The following is a 20,425-nucleotide window of genomic DNA, read 5'->3' as shown; positions in this document are numbered from 1 at the left end:
TGGCTACGCAAGCGGCGATGGCGGTTGCAGCTTGATAGAGCTCCCGCCGGCCCGCCATTGATCCGACGACTTATCCTGGTCCCCGAGCCCCTGACCCACAGCCAAAACGGGGCTAGGACTACCGGAGGTGCCAGTGACCGTCCGGTGTGTTCGGTGGCGATCCTGCGCTTCCGAGCGGCGCTGGGCGGCAGGGTGCGAAGTGCGGCCTGGTGGACTGCGGAGCAGCCGGGGCCTCGATTTTTGAGCTGCCGAGGAGCGGGCTGTGGCCGGGAGACGGCGGCGGCGCCCCGCCTGCCCTGGGGCGGAGAGACTGCTGGCAAATCGTCCCTCCAAGGCCTGGCTGAGCCTGAGGGCAGTGTGGACGCGGTGAACTGACCGGAGCGGCAGAGGCGGCCTGGTGGCCCGAGCGCAGCCGGGACCTCGATTTTCGCGGCCTGGTGTCAGAGGCCGGCAGCGTAGAGGGGAGACGGACGCCCTGGAGAGCCCTATCGGCGGCGATTGTGCCGAAGCGACCACGCAGCATTCCGGCAGCAACTGTGAGTAGTGGGGGCCCCCACCTTTCCCCCCCCCCCGGGCCCACGGACCAGAAGGGACAGCATCGCTGTGGCGCGTGACGCAGTGAGTCCACGCTCCGACTAGACGAGCAATACCGGTCACGGCGAGCCACGATCATTGGCGGCTGGTGTGGGGGCAGTGACTGAGGTCCACACGGCGCCATACCCAACAACAAGCCGACCCGGAGTGCCCTGTCTAGGATTCCCAAGGGCCAGCGGCAGCCAAGTGACCCTACTACCTCTGCCACCATGACCAGGGGGGGTAACAACTCCACTAAGCAAGTCACCATCGATAAATTCACCGGGCCTAGTGGGGGCCCCGGGCCGTCAGGGGGCGGCCCACCTGGAGGGGGGCCGGATAACGCGGCCCTTATGGCGGCCATAACCCAGTCACGAGACATGCTAGACGCAAAGATAGGGGCCGTTGGCGCAGATGTAACATTATTGCGCCAGGACCTGAGGAACGCAGTGGCGCGGATCACGGAGGCAGAATCCAGGGTGTCAGTGGTGGAGGACGATGTGAGTAACCTTAAAAAGAGGATGGCGGCGATGGAATCGGCGCAGCGGATTACGGCGCTCCGTGTGGAGGATGCAGAAGGGCGGGCGCGCCGCAACAACCTCCGCTTCCTTGGATTTCCAGAGAGCTGTGGGAAGGGTGGCATGGAACAGTTCCTTACACAGTGGCTAGAATCATGGATGCCCCCGGGGATGCTGTCTGCATGCTTCATTATTGAAAGAGCGCACCGTGCCCTGACGCAGAAACCACCCGAGGGTGAGCGACCTAGGGCGGTGATCGCACGGCTGTTGAACTACCATGACAGGGACGCCATCTTGAGGGAAGCTAGAAATAAAGAAACCCTCTTATGTGAAAATCAGAAGATCTTGATCTTCCCTGACTACACCAAACTCGTCCAACAGCAGCGCCACTCCTTCATGGCAGCCAAGGCGAAGTTGAGGGGCCTTAAGCTACAGTATTCCCTGCTGTATCCGGCGCGCTTGAGAGTGATCTTCCAATCACGGACACTATTCTTTGATACGCCGGAAGACTTGTTCAGGTGGACCGATGAAACGGTACAGGTCAGACCGAATCCGCAACCAGGGCTCAATCCGGGCTCCCCTGAGGGCTCGCCTCGGCCACAGCGAGACCGATCGTCTAGACATGGCCGAACCAAACGCTCCAAATCACGCAAGCGAGCGGTCTCGGCCGATGGCACGCAACACACTGCTAGAACCGAGGACTCCGAACAATCTAGCACAGATCATTGAAGTCTCCGGGGCCTCGGCTCCCTATTCTGCTACTAATGCTGCGAATCCCAGATGGACGCACCTGGTCGCCTGAGACCTGCTGGATTGCTGGCTGTATTGCGGCCTTGTAACAGTACTGCTACTGTCTACTGAGGGTAGATGAGGCCGTGGGGGGGGGGTTCGGGGACTGCATAATGGTGGCTGCCACTCTCCCGTTGTGAGAGGGACACTGAGGGGAGGGGGTGAGTTCACTGTTCCTTTTTGGGATGTTGGGATCCATTGGTATGAGTGGGCCTGAGCCCGCTGTTTCGGTCTCGGGACTGCTCATACCGCGACAGATACTTCATAGTTCATTGAGGTATAGGGTGGGGGGAGGCGGGAGACGGGCGGTCAGGGTTGTGGCTGCTGAGTTGGGGGTTGGGACTGTTGGGGACTGTGGGGCCGGGGGGTTGGTGATGTTCTCTGGGGTAGATAGTACAGTGCATGTGTGTGTCGCAATAATGATTCCTGTGGCGCGTGGTGGGTGGCGCTGGAGTGGGGGGCTTATGTGGTGGACTCCGAAAGACTATGGCTGATTCGATTCATCGGACTCCTGAGGACTCTATGCGAGTGGTTACGTGGAATGTCAGGGGGTTGCTAGACAAAATCAAGCGTGGGGCAGTTTTGCGATGGGGTAAGAGAGCAGCGGCAGATGTGTTATTGCTCCAAGAAACTCATATGATGGGCACGAAGGCACTGGGCCTGCAGAGGTTTGGTTACCAACAAGTTTTCCATGCCGGGTTTACTCGGGGATCCAGGGGAGTGGCCATATTGATACACCGTAGGATAGCATATGTCCATGAGAAACAATGGATAGATCCACAGGGTCGCTACTTGTTTGTGAAAGGCAAGGTGGGCACGGAACCTATAGTGTTAGGGAGTGTGTACGCCCCCCCCCCCCTGCAATGGGCCCTGGCTGAGAGGCTGTTCTCTGTGTGGGACGATATATCTGAGTCGATGGCAGTAATTGGGGGAGATTGGAATGACGTAATGGATGTGTGTATGGATCGCCGGAGGCGCCTGGAAACGGCTGAATCTCCTTCCCCTTCCCTTCCACCCACTAGACTGCATGCAATGAGTGAGGGGCTGGGCTGGGTGGATGCTTGGCGACATATGCACCCTGCGACCCGTGAATATACCTATTTATCGGCGGTACATGGATCATTCTCGCGCATAGATTGTGTGTTTTTACCTCGTGAATGCCTGAGTAGGGTGAAGAGCGCGGCCATCTTGCCGAGAGGCCTATCCGACCATTCCCCAGTCTCAGTTAACGTAGACCTCATGCGTACACGGCAGCCATTCCGGTGGAGGATGTCCTCGTGGCATCTGCTACAGCCAGCCTATACTAAACATTTGCGAGAAACCATAGATCACTTCTGGCGGGAGAACCTGATAGAGGGGGCGGATGTGGAGGTGGTATGGGAGGCGATGAAGCCTACCGTGCGTGGTGTGGATATCGCGTGGTGCTCGGAGGCCCGTAGGCGGCGCCGGGAACAAACTGCGGTGGCGGCTGAGCGAGTGGCGACCCTAGAACAGGAACGCCGCGAGGGTGGAGATGAGATCGGGCTCAGGCTGCTTTTACAAGCACAGCAATCGTACGCGTCCCTCTTGATGGATGAAGCCAGACAGGCGTGGCTGGCCACCAGAAGTAGGGTGTATCAGTGGGGGGACAAGTCGTGCTCCATGCTCCACCGCTTGTGCCAACACAACTTTCAACCCCTTGTGCTGCCGGGCATTATAGACGGTAATGGGGAGGTCCTGACTGACCCTAGCGAGTTGGCAGCGAGCTTCGCCTCATACTTTGAAGCCCAATACGCCTCTTGTGACCGATTGCCTGAGGGTGACTTAGACCGGTTTTTCGCGGACTTACCGCCCATACGGGTATCAGACGAGACCAAGGAGATCTTAGATGCACCCCTCACAGCGGAAGAGCTGGGAGACGCTCTGGGGCAGCTCAATGCGGGTAAGGCTCCTGGCCCTAATGGCTACCCGTGTGAATTTTTCAAGAAATTTCACGTACAGCTAGGGCCACACTATCGCCGAGTTCTTGAGGTGGCGAGGACGCGGGGCTCGTTGCCCCCCGATTGGCGCCATGCCGAAATAGTAGTATTTCTGAAGCCTGGCAGGCCCCCGGGCAGCCATGACTCGTACAGACCTATTTCCCTCATCAACATAGAGGCCAAAATATTGGCCAAGGCCCTAGCGAACCGCCTGGCTCCGTATATTACAGACCTAGTCCACTCTGATCAGGCAGGCTTCATGCCCCACAGGGCAACACGACACAATATTAGACGGGCACAGGCGGCACTAGACGCTGTTGGAGCCGTGGGGGACCAAGCGGCACTGCTATTGGCCGATATCAATAAGGCTTTTGACTCGGTCAGCTGGTCGTACCTGTTTACACTGCTATCGTGGCTCAACCTGGGCCCGGTTTTTCGGTCCTATATCGAACTGCTTTATACAGACGTCACGGCATCAGTGCGAGTCGCCGGGGCGGTGTCAGAGAAGTTCCGCATTGGCCGGGGGACTAGGCAGGGGTGCCCTCTTTCCCCCTATCTTTTTGCCTTAGCAATGGAACCCCTAGCGGCCAGAGTTCGCAGGGATGCATTGATACGGGGTTTTGAATGGAATACCACACTATCGGATAAAATTGCATTATACGCGGACGATGTCCTCTTCTTCCTCACCGATTTACAGCACTCCGGCCCACGTGTCCTGGAGGTCATGCAACTATTTGGGGAGGTGTCGGGTCTCTACCTCAACGTCCGTAAATCCACCCTATGGGTACTACAAGGGGACATGGTGACGGATCCCTGGGCTTCGGAACTGCGAATGGCCACAGTTGGTCTGAAATACCTCGGGGTGTTCCTCTCGAACTCAGTAGACACGGCCTGGGAACGTAACCTATTGCCCGTCTGGGAGCGGGTCCAGACGGATATTAAGACTTGGTCCAGAATGCCTCTTTCAATTTTTGGCAGGTCGGCTATCTTTAAGATGGTTGCACTGCCGCGCCTACTCTACCAACTACAGAACCATCCGTATCCTATCCCACCCCAATGGTTTCGGCAGGTCGACTCAGTACTGGGCCGTTTCCTTTGGGCTGGCGGTGCCGCCAGGGTGGCGCTGCGCACCTGCTTTCTGTCCACGTACTGTGGGGGCCTAGCCACCTCGGATATACGGTCATACTACCAGGCCGCTCATCTCCTTGTTCTAAATGAATGGTGGTATGGTGACGGTGGAGATCCGGCATACGCCCTAGAACGTGCATTAATGGGGGATAACTCGCTCCACACCATCCTATACTCACCCCGGCTACGTCGGCCATTGCCGAGAGTCACTAAACTTGTATTTGGGATATGGAGGCAAGCCCTGCGCCGCATGGGTTGGTGGGGTAGACTGACCGCGGAAACGCCGCTATGGCGCAACGGTTTACTACCGGAACTTTCTAAGTTATCAGGCTTCGATGGCTGGGACTCAATAGGCATATCGCAGCTTGGCCATGTGATGTCCGGGACGACTCTTAAGTCCTTTCAGGCTCTTAGTGCTGAATTTGGTATGCCCCAATCTCAATTTTATCGCTATTTACAACTTCGACATGCATTGACGCCCAGTATAACTAATATTGACTCGCTCCCAGAGTTCAGCCCGATCGAGGCGAAGGTGTTCATGGGCGACCTTGGAGACAAAAAAGTATCGCGCATTTACCAGACCATGGTCATACATTGCTCTTCCACTCTTCTTCGGCTGAAGGCGAACTGGGAGGCCGATATAGGACCGCTGGATGAGGATGACTGGCGGGAGGCATTGGAATCCCCGAGGGGGGCGGCTATAGCAATACGGTTTCGCCTCATACAGTTCAAGATTTTACACAGGGCTTATTATACTCGAGAGCGTCTGTGGAGAGCGGGCCTGATTGAGTCCCCGGAGTGTCTGAGATGTGGGGCGGAGGTGGGTACATTGCTCCACACGGTGTGGTCGTGCTCAAAACTGGCTGGCTTTTGGAGGGGTGTATGGGGTTGTCTGTCGGAGGTGTTGGGCTGAACCCTTCCCCGTACCCACCGCCTGGGCCTACTGCAGATCCTAGAAGGGGTTGGTGGTAATACCTATAAGCGTCACCTGCTCCTCCTGGGGCTGATGGTAGCCAAAAGGGACATGGCCCGAGCATGGAAGGAGGTGAGGCCCCCCCCCCCTGACTGCGTGGAAGGCAGGCTTAGATTTTTGTATGGGTCTGGAGAGGCCAATCTTTGAGGCACGGGGATGCCCTCGTAAACATTTCAAGATTTGGAAGAGGTGGGCGGACTACAGAGGTTTAACACTAGATCCCCCGGAGGAACCGGAGGAGGACCTATAGCCCAGTCTACTCCTGAGAAGCCCACTCCCACACACACACTTGATGCGGCAAGAGTTTCCATACATATGGTTCCCACACACATGCATGGGGTTAGGGATGGTTGAGGGAGGGTTCGGGGAGTTGGGTGGGTAGATTCTGGAAAAGATGAAGATGGGGTTGATGTTTTCGTGTACCATTGGTTCTGCTGGCTCATTGCTTTGACGCTCAGATTTATTCTGCGAATGTAACTACAATGCCTGGTGGTATCGTCCTGATTGTGGGATGCCACTTTCATTCATATGCTCATCTTTATCAATAAAATTGTTGTGAAAAAAAAAAAAAGGTACTAGCTGTACAGAAACCGTTATATTTACCCTGGATCCTGTACATTGCAGAAAGGACAACAAAGTAAAAATGAACACTGTGTACCATATTTATAAACCCCTTGCGCCAATTTCGAGTCACTTTTCACATCTTAAAAGTAATGCAATAACAATGCAATGAACTTGTAAATCTGCCCCTATGCACATTACGAGCAAAACAAGTACACAACTCATTCAATTCTTTATTGGTCACAATTAGACAGTGTTGCGTCACGGTTCACAATGAACTTCAATAAATACTTCCTGCCTATTTAAACGGAAGACAAGGTTGTCGACAAGGTTGTCGACATTACAACACTTAGTGGCATATTTACAAAGACGTACTTGAAGTTGTTGTCGCTTTAACGCCTGCAAACTACAACAAAAACACTGAAAATGGACTTCAGAATCCTTTGTTATCTTACCGAAAGATTTTCTCAACATTGCTGTTTCTTATACAAGACTGAGAGCCACCCGCCGACGGTATAAAATAAATGATTGTGGGGGGTCCAAGGCCCTTCCTGCAAAATAGGAAGTATGGCGACCTCAACGACCCCCCTTATGCCCTGGGAACCACCACCCCCGGGTATTTGTGTATTGTGGGAAGAAGACTGCGGGGCCCTCCGCCTGGACCCCTCAAAAGCCCTGGAGACCGCCATGCCCCAGGGCCGACTTCTGCAGTGTCCCGGGGTGCCTACCCCCCGGGACACTGCTGTTTGCTATGAGAGGGCAGGTGTCTCGCGGCTCCCGCCCTCCCATAGCAAACTTAGTTGCAGTGAAATCTGTTCTCACTTTCAAAATCCAAACCAGATTGCTTTTCCTCATGCAAGTTAGCATCTCCCCATGCGTAAAAGCAATGTCGGCTCCCAAAGGACACAGGGAGCCGGCGGGACCGTGGGGGTATTGTGGCTCCCCCCTCGGTCCCCAACATTTTTTATAAGACCCGGGGATAGGGTCCCCGGGAATATTAGAAATTACTGATAGGGGATATTTTTTTACAGTAAAATTAAAAGTCACGTACCCAGCGCAGCGCTCAGTGCAGCCCCCTGGTGTGCACGCGCTTGATGCATGACTCATACTCTGTAGGGTGCGCGACTCCCGTGTCTTTGGTGCACAACTTCTACGCGTTTGGGAGCTGGCATTGCTTTTCCACATGGGGAGCTATAACATGCAGCTCTCCATGTGGAAAAGCAATCTGGTTTAGATTTTGAAAGAAGAACAGATTTCCTTGCTATGGAAGGTCAGGATGGACACCCCAGGACACTGCAAGAGCTGGCCCTCCCACAATACATAAAGCTTCGGGAGGTGGTGTTACCCGGGGCTTTGGAGACCTTGCAACCCCCCCAACCATTTTTTTTGTAGCCCCAGGGGGTAACGGGCCCTTGAGCGCTCCAGGAGGGGTGCCACGTAGTCCCCCTCCCACAAAATATAAAGCCCCGGGGGGTGGTGGTCCGCGCAGCTTTGGGGACCTTGGACCCCTCTCCCCATTTTTTTCTTTTTAGCCCCACGAGGTGACGATCCCCGAGGCTGGGGGGACCCTCTGGGCCCCACATAAAATTTAATAATTTTGTCCCTGGTATTTAACCCCCCGGGGACTAATTATTAAAAAAAACTCTGTTTTATTTTATTTATTTTACGGCAGTCAGCGCACCCTACACGCACCTGAAGGGTTTAAAAAAAGTTGTGGGCCCTGAGGGTCCTTCTTGGACCCCCTAAGCAGGTCTAGAGGGTAAAATTATTTCTACCCTGCCCCCTTTCTCTGTTTTGCACACATATTCCACTGACTTTCTCAGCCTCGCTTCTACTGAGGCACAAAATGGCTGCCAACAGTTCCCGGTTTCGAATGTTGACAACCACTTGACAGCCAATTAGCATTCAGCACGTGATCAGAAGGGAGAGCTTATGGTGCGATGACAATCCTTGCACACTCCCCGGATCCAACACATCCATAGATATTTAAATGACTTTAACTGCAAAATTTTCAGAAACTACTGAATAGATTGACACCATTTAAGCAAAAGGCAAAAGTCTGAACTGAGGACTACATCTATGCCAAATTTGATGTAATTCCGTTCAGCCGTTCGGGCTGTAGCTGTGGCTAAAGGTCCTAAAGGAAATTGCATGGGGAAATTTTTTTTTCGGACCCCCCTTTTTTCTTGGCCCCCACTTGACAAATCACCCCGAAACTTTCAGGATAGGAGTGAACCACAGCTGGCCAGAAGTTTGGAAAATTTCGCAAAGATTCATCAATCGGCGCCAAAGTTATTGGGAATAGAATGTTGCGGATTTCCTATGCATAATAGATCATAACTATAACTACCTACTGGCGACTGCCAGTAGGTAATATATTCATATATATATAGGTAATATATTCATACATATATATATATATATATATATATATATATATATATATATATATATATATATATATATATATACACACACATATATACACACATATATACACATATATATATATATATATATATATATATATATATATATATATATATATATATATATATATATATATATATATATATATATATATATATATATATATATATATATAGATATAGAAATATTTGAACATGTTAAAATGGCTGCCATGGTAACATCATGATTTGAGATATAACAAACTCTATGTCCCTTCTTCATTTCTACTCGAGACTATATATAGAAACATTTTTGTTTACCCTTTGTGTGACCAAAACAGCGTTACAATTTGTAATAAATTCCACTTGGGCACCTCCTGAGAGCACGGATATCTGTTCTTTATATGTGTGAAATTATTTGCCGGTTCACTTTGCCGAAATTTCGCACCACCTACCTTGGGCCAGGAATCCTGGCAGGTGCACTTTGTTTGGAACAATATATATATGTTGCTGGGAAATGTATATAGGCCACTTGAAGCCAAATAGTATTTTACTTATATTGAAAATATGTTTGTGATTGTGTAACTATGTAAGGTAAAATTAGTTTAATAAGAAATACACTCCCTCCAAAACACATACTTTCCTTTTTTGTTGAGCTGTAAAAATCCACAGAAATGTAGATTTTTTTCCCAAATTCTTGGTGGCTGCCCTTAAAGTTAGATTACATACAAAAATGGAATACATTTCATTATTTATTTTTCAGTAGCCTTGGTGAAATATGGCTTGAGTCAAGCTGCTTGGGTAGCATCAAAACAAAAGTGAGAACCACAAGAAGCATAACAAACATGTTTTACTTACCATAAAGAGGATGGACACAAAGTTCACAAAGTAGGCAGGAATGCGGTCTCTCCAGGTCAGTTTCTCCTTTTTAGCCTGTGTTAAAATATGAGAAAAACTGAGATTATCATGCAAAAGCTCATCGCTCAGAGCAAAGCTGAGATTATCCTGCAAACGCTCATTGCATTTTTGTGTGTTTTATAGTGCTGTTAAATTGTTATGTGACATTTGTATTCGTTACAAAATACATGGACCTCTTCCAGGACAGGAAAATAATATTACGATCACAATAAGAGAGAATAGGAAAGGAAGGGAAACATGTCAAAATTATTTTCTTCTCTTGAAATCATACCGTAGACAAGATAATATTTGATAAACTATATTTCACAAATTTTTGTAAGAGTGAAGTTACTTTGTTAGTACAACTTGCATTGTAAAATACTAATCCCAACGTTATACTAACAAAATGTCGTCCCTCGAAGTATCTTTATAGTATATCCTTGCATTTGAATCAGTGTTTATATCCATTATGTAGAACTAATGTCTAGCAACCTCCATTTAGTTAATACAGTTAACTGCATAATCAAGGCCTTTATTGTCGCAAATTGTAACTTTGTATTATACAGTGCCCATTGCTCATCATACGCAATAATTCGGCATACAATTTCTAAATAACCAGTGGAAACCTATGTGGACAGAAAGTATATTAATATATATATATATATTTTTTAAACACTTTTGTTGAATTGACTAATTGACAGGCAGTGAAAGACTGAAACATCAATAATTTAGACAGCACAATATCAACCAAGTTCTACACATCAATATGAAAAGTAGCTTGATTCATATTTTCAAAGTCTCTTTCTCACGACCACAGTACCTCTGATTGAGTTTAATAAAAGTTGTCAGTGTATGTATTTTGTGAGGGTTTATAATCAGTTCTTTCCTTAACAAATAGAGGATGCCACTAAATGGCTTAGAACGTCTAGGAGCTACAGAGGGCTGTACTTGCATGATGTTCAACCTGTACATGTGAAGGCTTCTCTCCCTCACAAGATGGGTTGGGTTTGGAACCTAATCAGAGACATCTAACTTTTGCATCCTGTTGGTGCTTCACAGAATAGGTGAAAATACCTGAAGCAAAGCAAGCTGTCAGACTCATGAATCTTCTGAACTCTGAAAAGTATTTTGCGGATAGTATGTGGTGCAGAGTCATATCAAAAGTCCGGAGTATTGTCTTTTGCATTTGAATAGAAATGCAATCCCAGAAGGGAATCAATCACTTAAGTGAAGGTTTCCAGCAATAGGCAAACACGAATAAACTTTCTTAGGAACGTGTGTGCAAAACAGGTTTTTTTAAAAATTATCAGCTATTAATTTACATTCTCTTTACTTTGGGCCTTGTGAAAATAATCAAGTCAAACCTAGTATTCAAGAGACAATTCACCCACAAAGTGGAACAAATATAAGTTGTTCCTTCCTAGTAAGCAAGAAATTGGATTCACTGAAGTTAGAGACTAGGTTGACATTAGTATGATTTTGACATTATGAGACCACCATTCATGTGATAATAGCCAATCACAAATTAGTGCAAATATTTTCCTGCCTAATTAATATTAATAGTCGGGTCACTCTGTGACACCGTGAGACTGGATATTTTGCAAACCGATCAATTAGTTCATAGATCATAGATCTCATCACAAACTTTGAGACCATTTTTCAAGACCTGTATCCTACTACATCGGGCACTTGATTCAGGAGATCTGTAAATTCTGAAAAAAGGAAATTGCTTGAGTAATGAAGAGCTGAAGTCCCAAGTAAAGAGAAGAAAAAAAAATGGTCCTTCACTGTAAATGTATTAAAATCAATATGGATAGTTCATATACTTCTTCCCAAAACCACATTAGTATTCAGTTTTCCATGAACACAAACACTCCAGGTGATTGTCTTTACTACATATGCTGCCAAATCTATCTGGTACAAACTAAAGATGCAAAAGTAGATGCAAATAAATGGTGTTCTAACACTGACTTTTAAATAATAAACATATAAAGCTTTTTGAATATTTGGTGATTATGCCAATATACCAATATACCCAGATGTAATGAGCGGAATGATAAGTGGACACATTCGCCCTGATTCCTTATGCAATGCCCTGACTTTTTAAAGATAGACTTGTCATTTGCATGGCCCAAATTAATCAATCAGGTTTCTTGTACAGCGATACTACTCACCAATTTGGGTCTCAAGGCGTTAGTGAACTGCTTTGTTTGTTCTTTATAAACTAGAATTATGAGGCAAAAATACGATATAGCATCTGGAAATGGATGTGCTTCCTTAAATTCTGGAAAGAGTATAATAAAAAAGCTAATGCCAGGGTACTTGGAAGGAATAAGCATATAAATAAATGTATATGATGAATAATTTTCATGGGTGGCCTCCAGGCCTTTTGTAGCATAAACTATGCGCCTGATTGTAAGGAATATGAAACAGCTTTTGATATTGAGGTCACATGAGGTCTAGTTATCAATAAACCCTGATAGAAGTGCTCATAATTGAGAACAGCATCAACACTGGCATTGTACTTGAGTGAAGACATATTTGCAAACTTAATGGAGTCTCTCATATGAGCTCATTGTTTGTGTAGTTGAATAAATTATCAAAGATAAAGGAGAGTTTATAGTTTTCTCTGAATTAAAAGCTAAAGAGGTCAATAAAAAATAATGAAATCTACTTGAAATCTTTCAATAACAACTGTAAGCAAAGCCAATTGGTGTTGGTTTAATGGGCTAACACTTGCAAAGTACAGGCATGCATAAGTACATATGACCCAGTGCTGCCAGTTCAATTGGAGGTGGTGTGCAGACCAAGGTATATTAAATTGTATGGTTTTGCGACCTTATCATGAAATACATTAGTAACACTGTCTTGGGTCCCTTCAGGCTTGTTTGTAAAACCTTTTTGCTCAACCCTGGGTAGCTGTGGCTTCGTGCAGCAAGGCTCAAACAAAGAAACTGGTATTAAGCATTTAGAAGCATCTAACAGTGAAATAGGAACGTCAGACAAAATAGAATCAATCAGAAACCCATTTATAACAATATTTTTATTTTAAGTAAAGAAATCTCAGCTTTCTAGTCTAAAGCACAAACAAGCATTGGTAATCGTTAAGTTTAAAAACGTTAGAAAAGTTTGAAAGAGTTGAATTTGGCTGTTCCTGCCTGAGTGGGGAAAACCAGCCCCAAAAGGGAGTTGATCAGGGGAACCATTAAGGGGTATTTGGACGGTTACTTGGCCACCAAAGCAGCCTCAATTCCGGTTCCACACTTTGTGACAAGACTGGCATAGACTTCAATTAAGTGGTTCTGATGCTGGGGAAGCAGGATGCTGAGGATGCTGAAAGATGCTCTGGGGTCTATCTGTCTATGAGGGTGTACCTCAGACCGCGAGTAAGGTGGGGCGCCTTTGGCCACAGGGATCGATGTCCCTCGAAGTCCTATTTGAGTTAGTGGAAAGTCAGCTGCAGCTAAGCTACTGATCTCCATTCAAAGCAGGTCCACCAGTATCATTTTGTGAAGGAGAGTGTCCTCTGTGCTGACCAATCTGGATTGCAGAGAATACCCTGGGGTCAAGCAGACTCAGGTACAATTTTTAGTCATTGAGGATCGGTCTTTTAGGTCACCCAGAGGTAGTTCATAGAAAGTGGCTACTGACTTGCTAGATTGGGTTTCTTTAGTTATGATGGCCCTGGTGCTGGTTCCAGGTGGTCAAACAAAAGACCCTTGGAGTCACTTACTTGCTCTGAGGCTCAAGAGTGACTTCCCAGGAGCCAGAGAAACAGTCCTCCCTTGCTAGCCCAAGGTGTGACAGGTGCAATCTAGAATTTGAAGCAGCCTTTCCTGCCAGGTCCAGGGGTCAGCACGGGCAGTCCTTCTTTGGTCATTTCTCCAGTTACATTGTGATCAGAGGTTCAGGGTGCCAGGAGTGCCATATTTATGTCTAGAATATGGCCTTGGGGGAAGGATGATGCCCTCTGTAGCCAATGGGATCCCTCCCGCTCTGTGACGACTTCCAGCTATGTGTACAATCTAGCATTCCCAGAGTGCACTATTTTGCACACTGCCAAAATGTCCGACCCTTCCTTGGATGTTAGGAGCTCGGTAGCCTACCCTAGAGGTGTGGCTACCTATGGCTACACGCCCATGGGAAAACTGGCTTGGGCACTAATCTCCCCTCTCTGTTCCTGCCACCAGCTTGTCTACCTGAACAAAGGGGCAACCCTTCAGGAATGTGATTGCCGTTTACCCACCAATGGCAACTTCACCTTTGAAGCTCGCCTTTTGGGCGAACATCCTGAAGGACTTCCAGCAAGAGGGATGTAACACCTATCCTTGTTGTAGGCTTCTATTGTTTCTGTGTGTGGGAATCGTTCACACTACTCCCCAGAAGTGCAGAAGGCTCTCTGGTGGCCAGCAACTATGCAAGGCGACTATACAAACTGGGCGATAGAGTGGCAACTTTCTAAAACGTAGCCTTTCTTTAAACATTTAATTACATTTGATTTGGGTATAAAGCTGGGATTAATGCCACAATTTATTTGGTACCTTGAAGTACTCATTTTGTTAGTCCCATTCAGAAGCTAACCAGGGTGAGAGGTCAGCCAGTAACCCTGTGTTAGCCAATGAGGCTACTAAACTTTCCACTGTAACAACGAGAATTTGGAGGTTTTACTGTTAGATTATATTAAAAGTATATACCCTACGTGATAATATACAGCTCCCCGCCCTAGGGCTTCATAGGCCTTCCTCAGGGCAGATTTATTTATAAAGAGGGTGGCACAACCTGTGCTGTAGACCAGAGGTGACACTGTGTCTTACATGCCCCATTGGACCCTTGGCACTAGATACTAGGGACAATAAGTCAGTTAGATTATACCAATTGGGGATGGTCAATTCAACATAAATTTTGTAAGGGGTTAGAGCACTAACACTGACGTCTGGCTAGCAAGCCTCAATGCACTCAAACCCAACAGTATCAGTCTAAAACCTTGGGGGTGATCGTGCAAAAAGAGGCATTTCCTTACAGGTGGTAAAGAACAGCACTCTTGTGATGTGATTACTCCTCCCGCCACTTGGAATCATCTATTATAATAGAGATCAAAGCCACCCATAATTGGTCCATTCTTCCTGCCTCCGTTGGTGCCTTGGATGTGTTGTCCACAGTGCTAAACCGGTAAAAGAATAAGTGTTGGGGCCCGACATTTGGCTCAGAATCTCATGGAGGGCATTAACTGAAGTTCATGCTGCCAAATGCCAAGGCATGTTAGACTTGATATCACCTCTTAGCACTTTAACACATCACCAGCCACACCTTGCCCTTTTATTTCACTTTTGCCGGTTCTTGCTTTTCCCTTTGGCACAGTTTTTTCCTTCATTCTCTTCAACTCCCTTTCCACCTTGTGTATTTTTCACACATTTTCTCTGCATCAAAGTCTGATGAAGAAAAATAAGTGTTGGTTCCCAAAAATGCATGCTGATGGGCCCCTCCTGCAACCAGCAGCTCCAATTAGATACTTGGTGGGCATGGTAAAAAAGCATAAGTACAGCACACGTGCGGAGGTAAGAAAGGGGCAAACAGATTGGCACTAAACTGACTGTGGCGTCATATTTCCAGGGACTTAACAGCACAATGGCTACATTATCTGCCTAGGTCATATAAATCATGATCAGCCACGGCCCGTGCAGGTAAAAGCGGTGAGGCAGGGGGGCCAGGTGGGGGGCGGGGGGGTTTCGCCAGACAATGACAAGGGAAAATTAATTATAAATTTAATTTTCCCTTGTCATCGTCCGTCAGAATCCCCCTCATTTGGCCCGCTTTGCTTACCTGCACAGGCCGCGGCTGCACATGATAGCCTCAGCGGTCTCATACAAAGACCCATGCCACTGGGAGTTAAAAAAGCAGGGACGCAGTTGAAAAGTGGCTGCTGGGTTTAGTGCCTAATCATCACCTTCAAAGGACTGAATGAACATAGCTTGAGAGCCAAATATGTCACAGGGACAACATTAGCAGTGTGATCGAGAGGGTCAAAAGTGGTGGTTCAAGTCAACAATAGCGAAGAAGGCATTAGCACTGAAATCTATACTAATATAATAAAGAGAGAGCCCACACCTTTGAGGCGGGTAATCTCAGGAACCACAGCACCAATCACAACACCCAATACAGCTTTGGAAAGGGCAGTTGCAGCAGAAGGACATAGGCTATGCACTCGCCCACCATATACATTTAAAAGGTAAAAGAACCATGCCAGCAAAGTAGTCCCTTGTGGGCGAGTCTACGTTGTGCTGTGGGCGTGTGCTGAGGGGTGACAAATGCTGGGGGCGTGTGGTACATTCCACCTTTCATGCCATGTCTCATATTGTGTGCTGTGGGCGTGTGCTGGGGGCGTGGGCATGTGCAGGTCGCGGGATTCCGGAAAAAAAGCGAGCGTTGTGCCCAATATTTCATTGTTTTTTATTCCCAGGTTCTGTACATTCCAGCTCCGGGTGTCCACCCTGCTCCCTTTAAATACCCCTGCACCCCATAATCATAACCCACCCTTACTCCTTAAAATACCCCAACACCCTTAAACACTAAGCCATCTTAACCCTATAAATATACCCTGTACCCCAAAACCCAAACCTATCCCTAAACCCTAAAAATACCCCTGTACCCCAAAACCCAAACCTAGCCCTGAACCCTATAAATTCCCCTGTGCCCCGATACCCAAACCCACACCATAACCCTTAAAATACCCAAACACCCCCAAACATATACCTCAGTACCCCAAAACATATACCCCTATACCCATACTTACCTAATCCAAACATTAAAAAAACATACTTTTACCATTCATGCATTTACAACAAATGTTGTTGTAAATGTATGCGTGGTAAAAGCATATAAAAAATCTAATGCCATGCGTTATAATGGCATTGCGGAGTCATGGTACTTTCGTAATGAAAGTATGCGGAAAGAAAGTTACGGAATAATGGGTGCTTACCCTCCCCCGGTAAGTACATTGGTGGCACGGCGGCCCACATCTCCAGCAACATACTCATATTTTTTCACCACCGATTTGAAAAATTGCACAGGTCTCTCTCATTGACGGCCTGCACTGACATACACTTTTAGACACACCTCCCACCACAAGTTCTAGAATTGTGAACTTTAGAGCTGAGGAGCTACGTTCGAATCTCTGCATCAGCTCAACATCCTGTGATTCCAGGCAAATCGCTTTGTCTCCCCGTGCCTACCACAAATGGACGTGTTCTTCTGTAATGTAAATTGTGCTCATGCCATGTTGTCGAGTTCGCGCTATATAATATTGCAAGGAAAAACAAAGTAGGGAAACTCGAGTTCACACACTACTGAACGCGCACTCTTAAGTGCATCAGCAGTGCACTGTGAATTGGAGCGTTTCACAGGCCTGTCACAGATAAGAAATGCTATCAAAACGAAATCCTACAAAACAATATACTACTGGCCGACAGCAATTCATACACGGACAACGTCGGGACGGGCTGCTAGTCCGTGATAAAGACAAAGTGACAGTGGGAACTCAAAGGGCCCGCTGTGATATAGTGAGTCTCTTCCTGAATCTCTTTTAGCTTCAACTAGATATCATGAGGGAAAACAAGGCGGACATGTTTGCCTTTTGCAGAATGGGTTCCAAGGCCAAGAAAAGATTGTACCTCTTGTATGGCTAGGATTCTGAAAGTATGTTCTATCAAAAGAACATGGTAGGGGACTTCTGTTTCTGTAGGAACCAACCTTCCTTACATAGAGGCCAAAGGAAATTGGAAAACCCCTTAGCAAACGCACTCAGAAGTTATACAAGGAAATTCTAATAGAATGAGAAGAAACATGCATCTAGGGTTGGCATCTAGGGAAGAGTCCTACGATTCATAAGAGGAGAGAATGTAGGCGGTGCCCTCCCTTTAATATTGTTTCATCAGATGGTCCGAAGTTAACTCAATACCAAAGTAAACTGTAGGAATCTATGCACAACCATAGAAATGGTGCTCGTCTCATTCATTATCCTGTGGCTGCAGTGATGAGGTAATCTACTGTACTGTCTGGTTTATTCCGAGATATAGATGTGTCGGAGATCCTCCTTGGTGTCAATGACACCACTATATAGCTGGCTATTCCAAAAATTAAATTCATATTTGATACAGCACTTCAAATAATTTACAATCAGGGCTGTGTAATTTAGGTGATTTACAGGGATCACATCTAGAAGCCAGTCCACATCTACACACACTGAAAAGAACAAAAGAGAAAAAATAACCTTGGAAACTTGTCACAAAAATTCATTAGCTCAGATTAATATCCCAGCCCTCAGGCAGAAGGTCATTGGAAACAATTTCTTACAGTGTGTAATAAGTTCCTTTTAGCAGAGGGGAATTTTTATTAGCTCTATATAAACATGGCAATTTTTACAAGCTGTTAGATACATATGCAGAAAGCCAGCTACAATACAGATATGTTTAACTTCTGTCCCTTAGCAATCTCACGCTTACTTAAATCATTAACAACCTAATTGGTAATTGATAGGGCATGGTAAATTTACTTTCATATTTCTCAAATGTATTTTGAAAATCCTTCTGGCCGATGCTACATACTCTGACATCATGAAACTCTAAAAATAAATGGAAGAAAGCCAGTGGGCAGGGAAGCTTTGAAATTTGTAAAAATTGAAATAATTTTGAGCTCTATTCTCCAAGCCCCATTTATTAATCCAAGAATGAGTTTAGATAACATGCATTATTCTACCAAATAGGATCCTCTTATAAAGGTATAGGGAGTCAAAATTGTATCATAAATCCTAAGACCTTATCTCCTATAAGGATATGTGATAGTGTCATGTTTCCAGAAGTGCAATCTTAGGTGGGCTCTGAGAAAAAAGACCGATTTGTTTTGTTTGTTGGCTTTTTCAGCACGATAGGTGCACTATTTCATATAATGCTTTATTTTCGAGAGGTTTGCTAAATTGTTTATTGAGGAGTTGTGTAAAGTGCTACAAGTCCCATCGAAAGATTCGGGGTAGTGGCAAAAAGACGAATACAGATCAGTGCTGTGATGCGATCCTTAGCATCCAGTCTATGTGGGTATGACAGTAAGGGCCCGATCACGAATAGTCTTGCACAATTAGATGCAGATTGCACATTCCACTGCTTGTGATTGTGCAGGTTTTGCAAATTAGCAGGAACACAATTTGCATCGATTTACAAGTTGGACACCTCGTAATTGGGAATAACATAGTCATGGTTTATCTCATCTATTCCATGGAGAACTAACAGCATATGGGCAGTGTTTTCTCTTGGGGTTCGCACCTGGTTACCCCTACTACAAATAAGGGAGTAAACAGGTGATATGCACTTGGATTGTAATCCCATTTTGTCTGGCAAAAGGAAGTATGTACCAAAACGTGTTAGCAGCCACATGAGTCTCGAGGCCTGGGATTAATAGTCTTCAGTGATGACCTCTGTGTTGTGTAGACAGCGGCGTAGCAAAGGGGGCAGCGGTCCGCTTTGGGCAGCACGAGTTTTGGGGGCAGCGGCCTCCTCCGTAATTCTTAAATTCAAATTGGCTACCTATACTCGAGGTTAGTTGTTTACTATTCATTCCGAGTTGGAACACATGCATTTATGAAATAGAAGGTTCAAAATATTAGAAAGGGGGTAATGCAAATTTAAAAAAATTAGCACTGTCTCTTTTTTTGCTTGTGGAAATGTTCATGCATTTTACTTTTGTAGCTGGTTTGTGTTTGTGGGATCTCCGTATATTTCTTAAGTAAAGGAAATGTCCACCGTGTACTCACTGAAGCTGTAACCAGTGATGTTTCACATGCGCACGCACTTTTTCTTAATGAGAATATTATTGACAATTACAATCTGTACATGACTTCCACACACATATGAGAAGCATCCCTTTGGAGTATTTAAAAGCTGCGATGGGGACTCACAAATGTCATTGCACATCACAAAGACTCTGCCTCAGCACACTCACAAAAGGTTTGAAAGTTGGGGCAGGGAGGTTGGAAATTCCAAACACCTCTTGGGGTGGATACCTCCAGAACTTTCTCCTACTTCAAAGTGAGTACCAGGTATAAATAATAGACCCTCAGACGGAACTCCAGAACACAGCTGGACCAGTGGAAGTCGCGAAAGGACTGCTGTGCTGCGCTGCAAGAAGGTCTGATACTCTGGTGCCCTTTTGCCTGATAGAAAGGACTCGGCTTGGATCTTTATACCAGGTCCACCAGACTGACTCCAAGGGCTAGCTGGCAGGCCTTCTGAGCAGAACCTCAGGGACTTTGGTCAGTGGGCCTAACTTGGTCCTAGTATTCAGCCCACACTTCATTATGGTTGCCTGAACTTGTGACTTTGGCTCAGTCCTGTGTGACCATATAACCATAGTGGTGCCTTGTACTTCTAGGCACTATTTTTACTTAAAACATTGAAGTACATATCTCTGGTTCTTATGATAGGATTTTTATCTTTTTGGGTTCAAATAATGTAATAAATGTTTCTAATTGTTTCTAAATTGATGTGAGATGTTTCTTGTGTTGTGCTTTTACTTAATTACTGTTTGGAGTGCTGCATAAATATGTTATACAGTGCCTCTAATTTAAGCCTTACT

General features: G+C 46.3%; 1 protein-coding gene across 1 annotated transcript in view; it reads right to left on the bottom strand.

The window, feature by feature from the left end:
• ANO2 (anoctamin 2) overlaps window positions 1–20,425 on the bottom strand; it is a 1,660,301-nt gene that overhangs the window by 278,218 nt on the left and 1,361,658 nt on the right. The window contains exon 15 of the mRNA XM_086939055.1: window positions 9,767–9,841. Within this exon, the coding sequence (XP_086795181.1) occupies window positions 9,767–9,841 (75 nt within the window). The remainder of the gene's footprint in view (window positions 1–9,766; window positions 9,842–20,425) is intronic.

The sequence above is a fragment of the Lissotriton vulgaris genome, chromosome 1_1 (assembly GCF_964263255.1).
Source record: "Lissotriton vulgaris chromosome 1_1, aLisVul1.2, whole genome shotgun sequence".
In the NCBI taxonomy this organism is placed as follows: Eukaryota; Metazoa; Chordata; class Amphibia; order Caudata; family Salamandridae; genus Lissotriton; species Lissotriton vulgaris.
The sequence above is the reverse complement of the archived record's forward strand: the minus strand, read 5'-3'. Positions and strand labels throughout refer to the sequence as shown.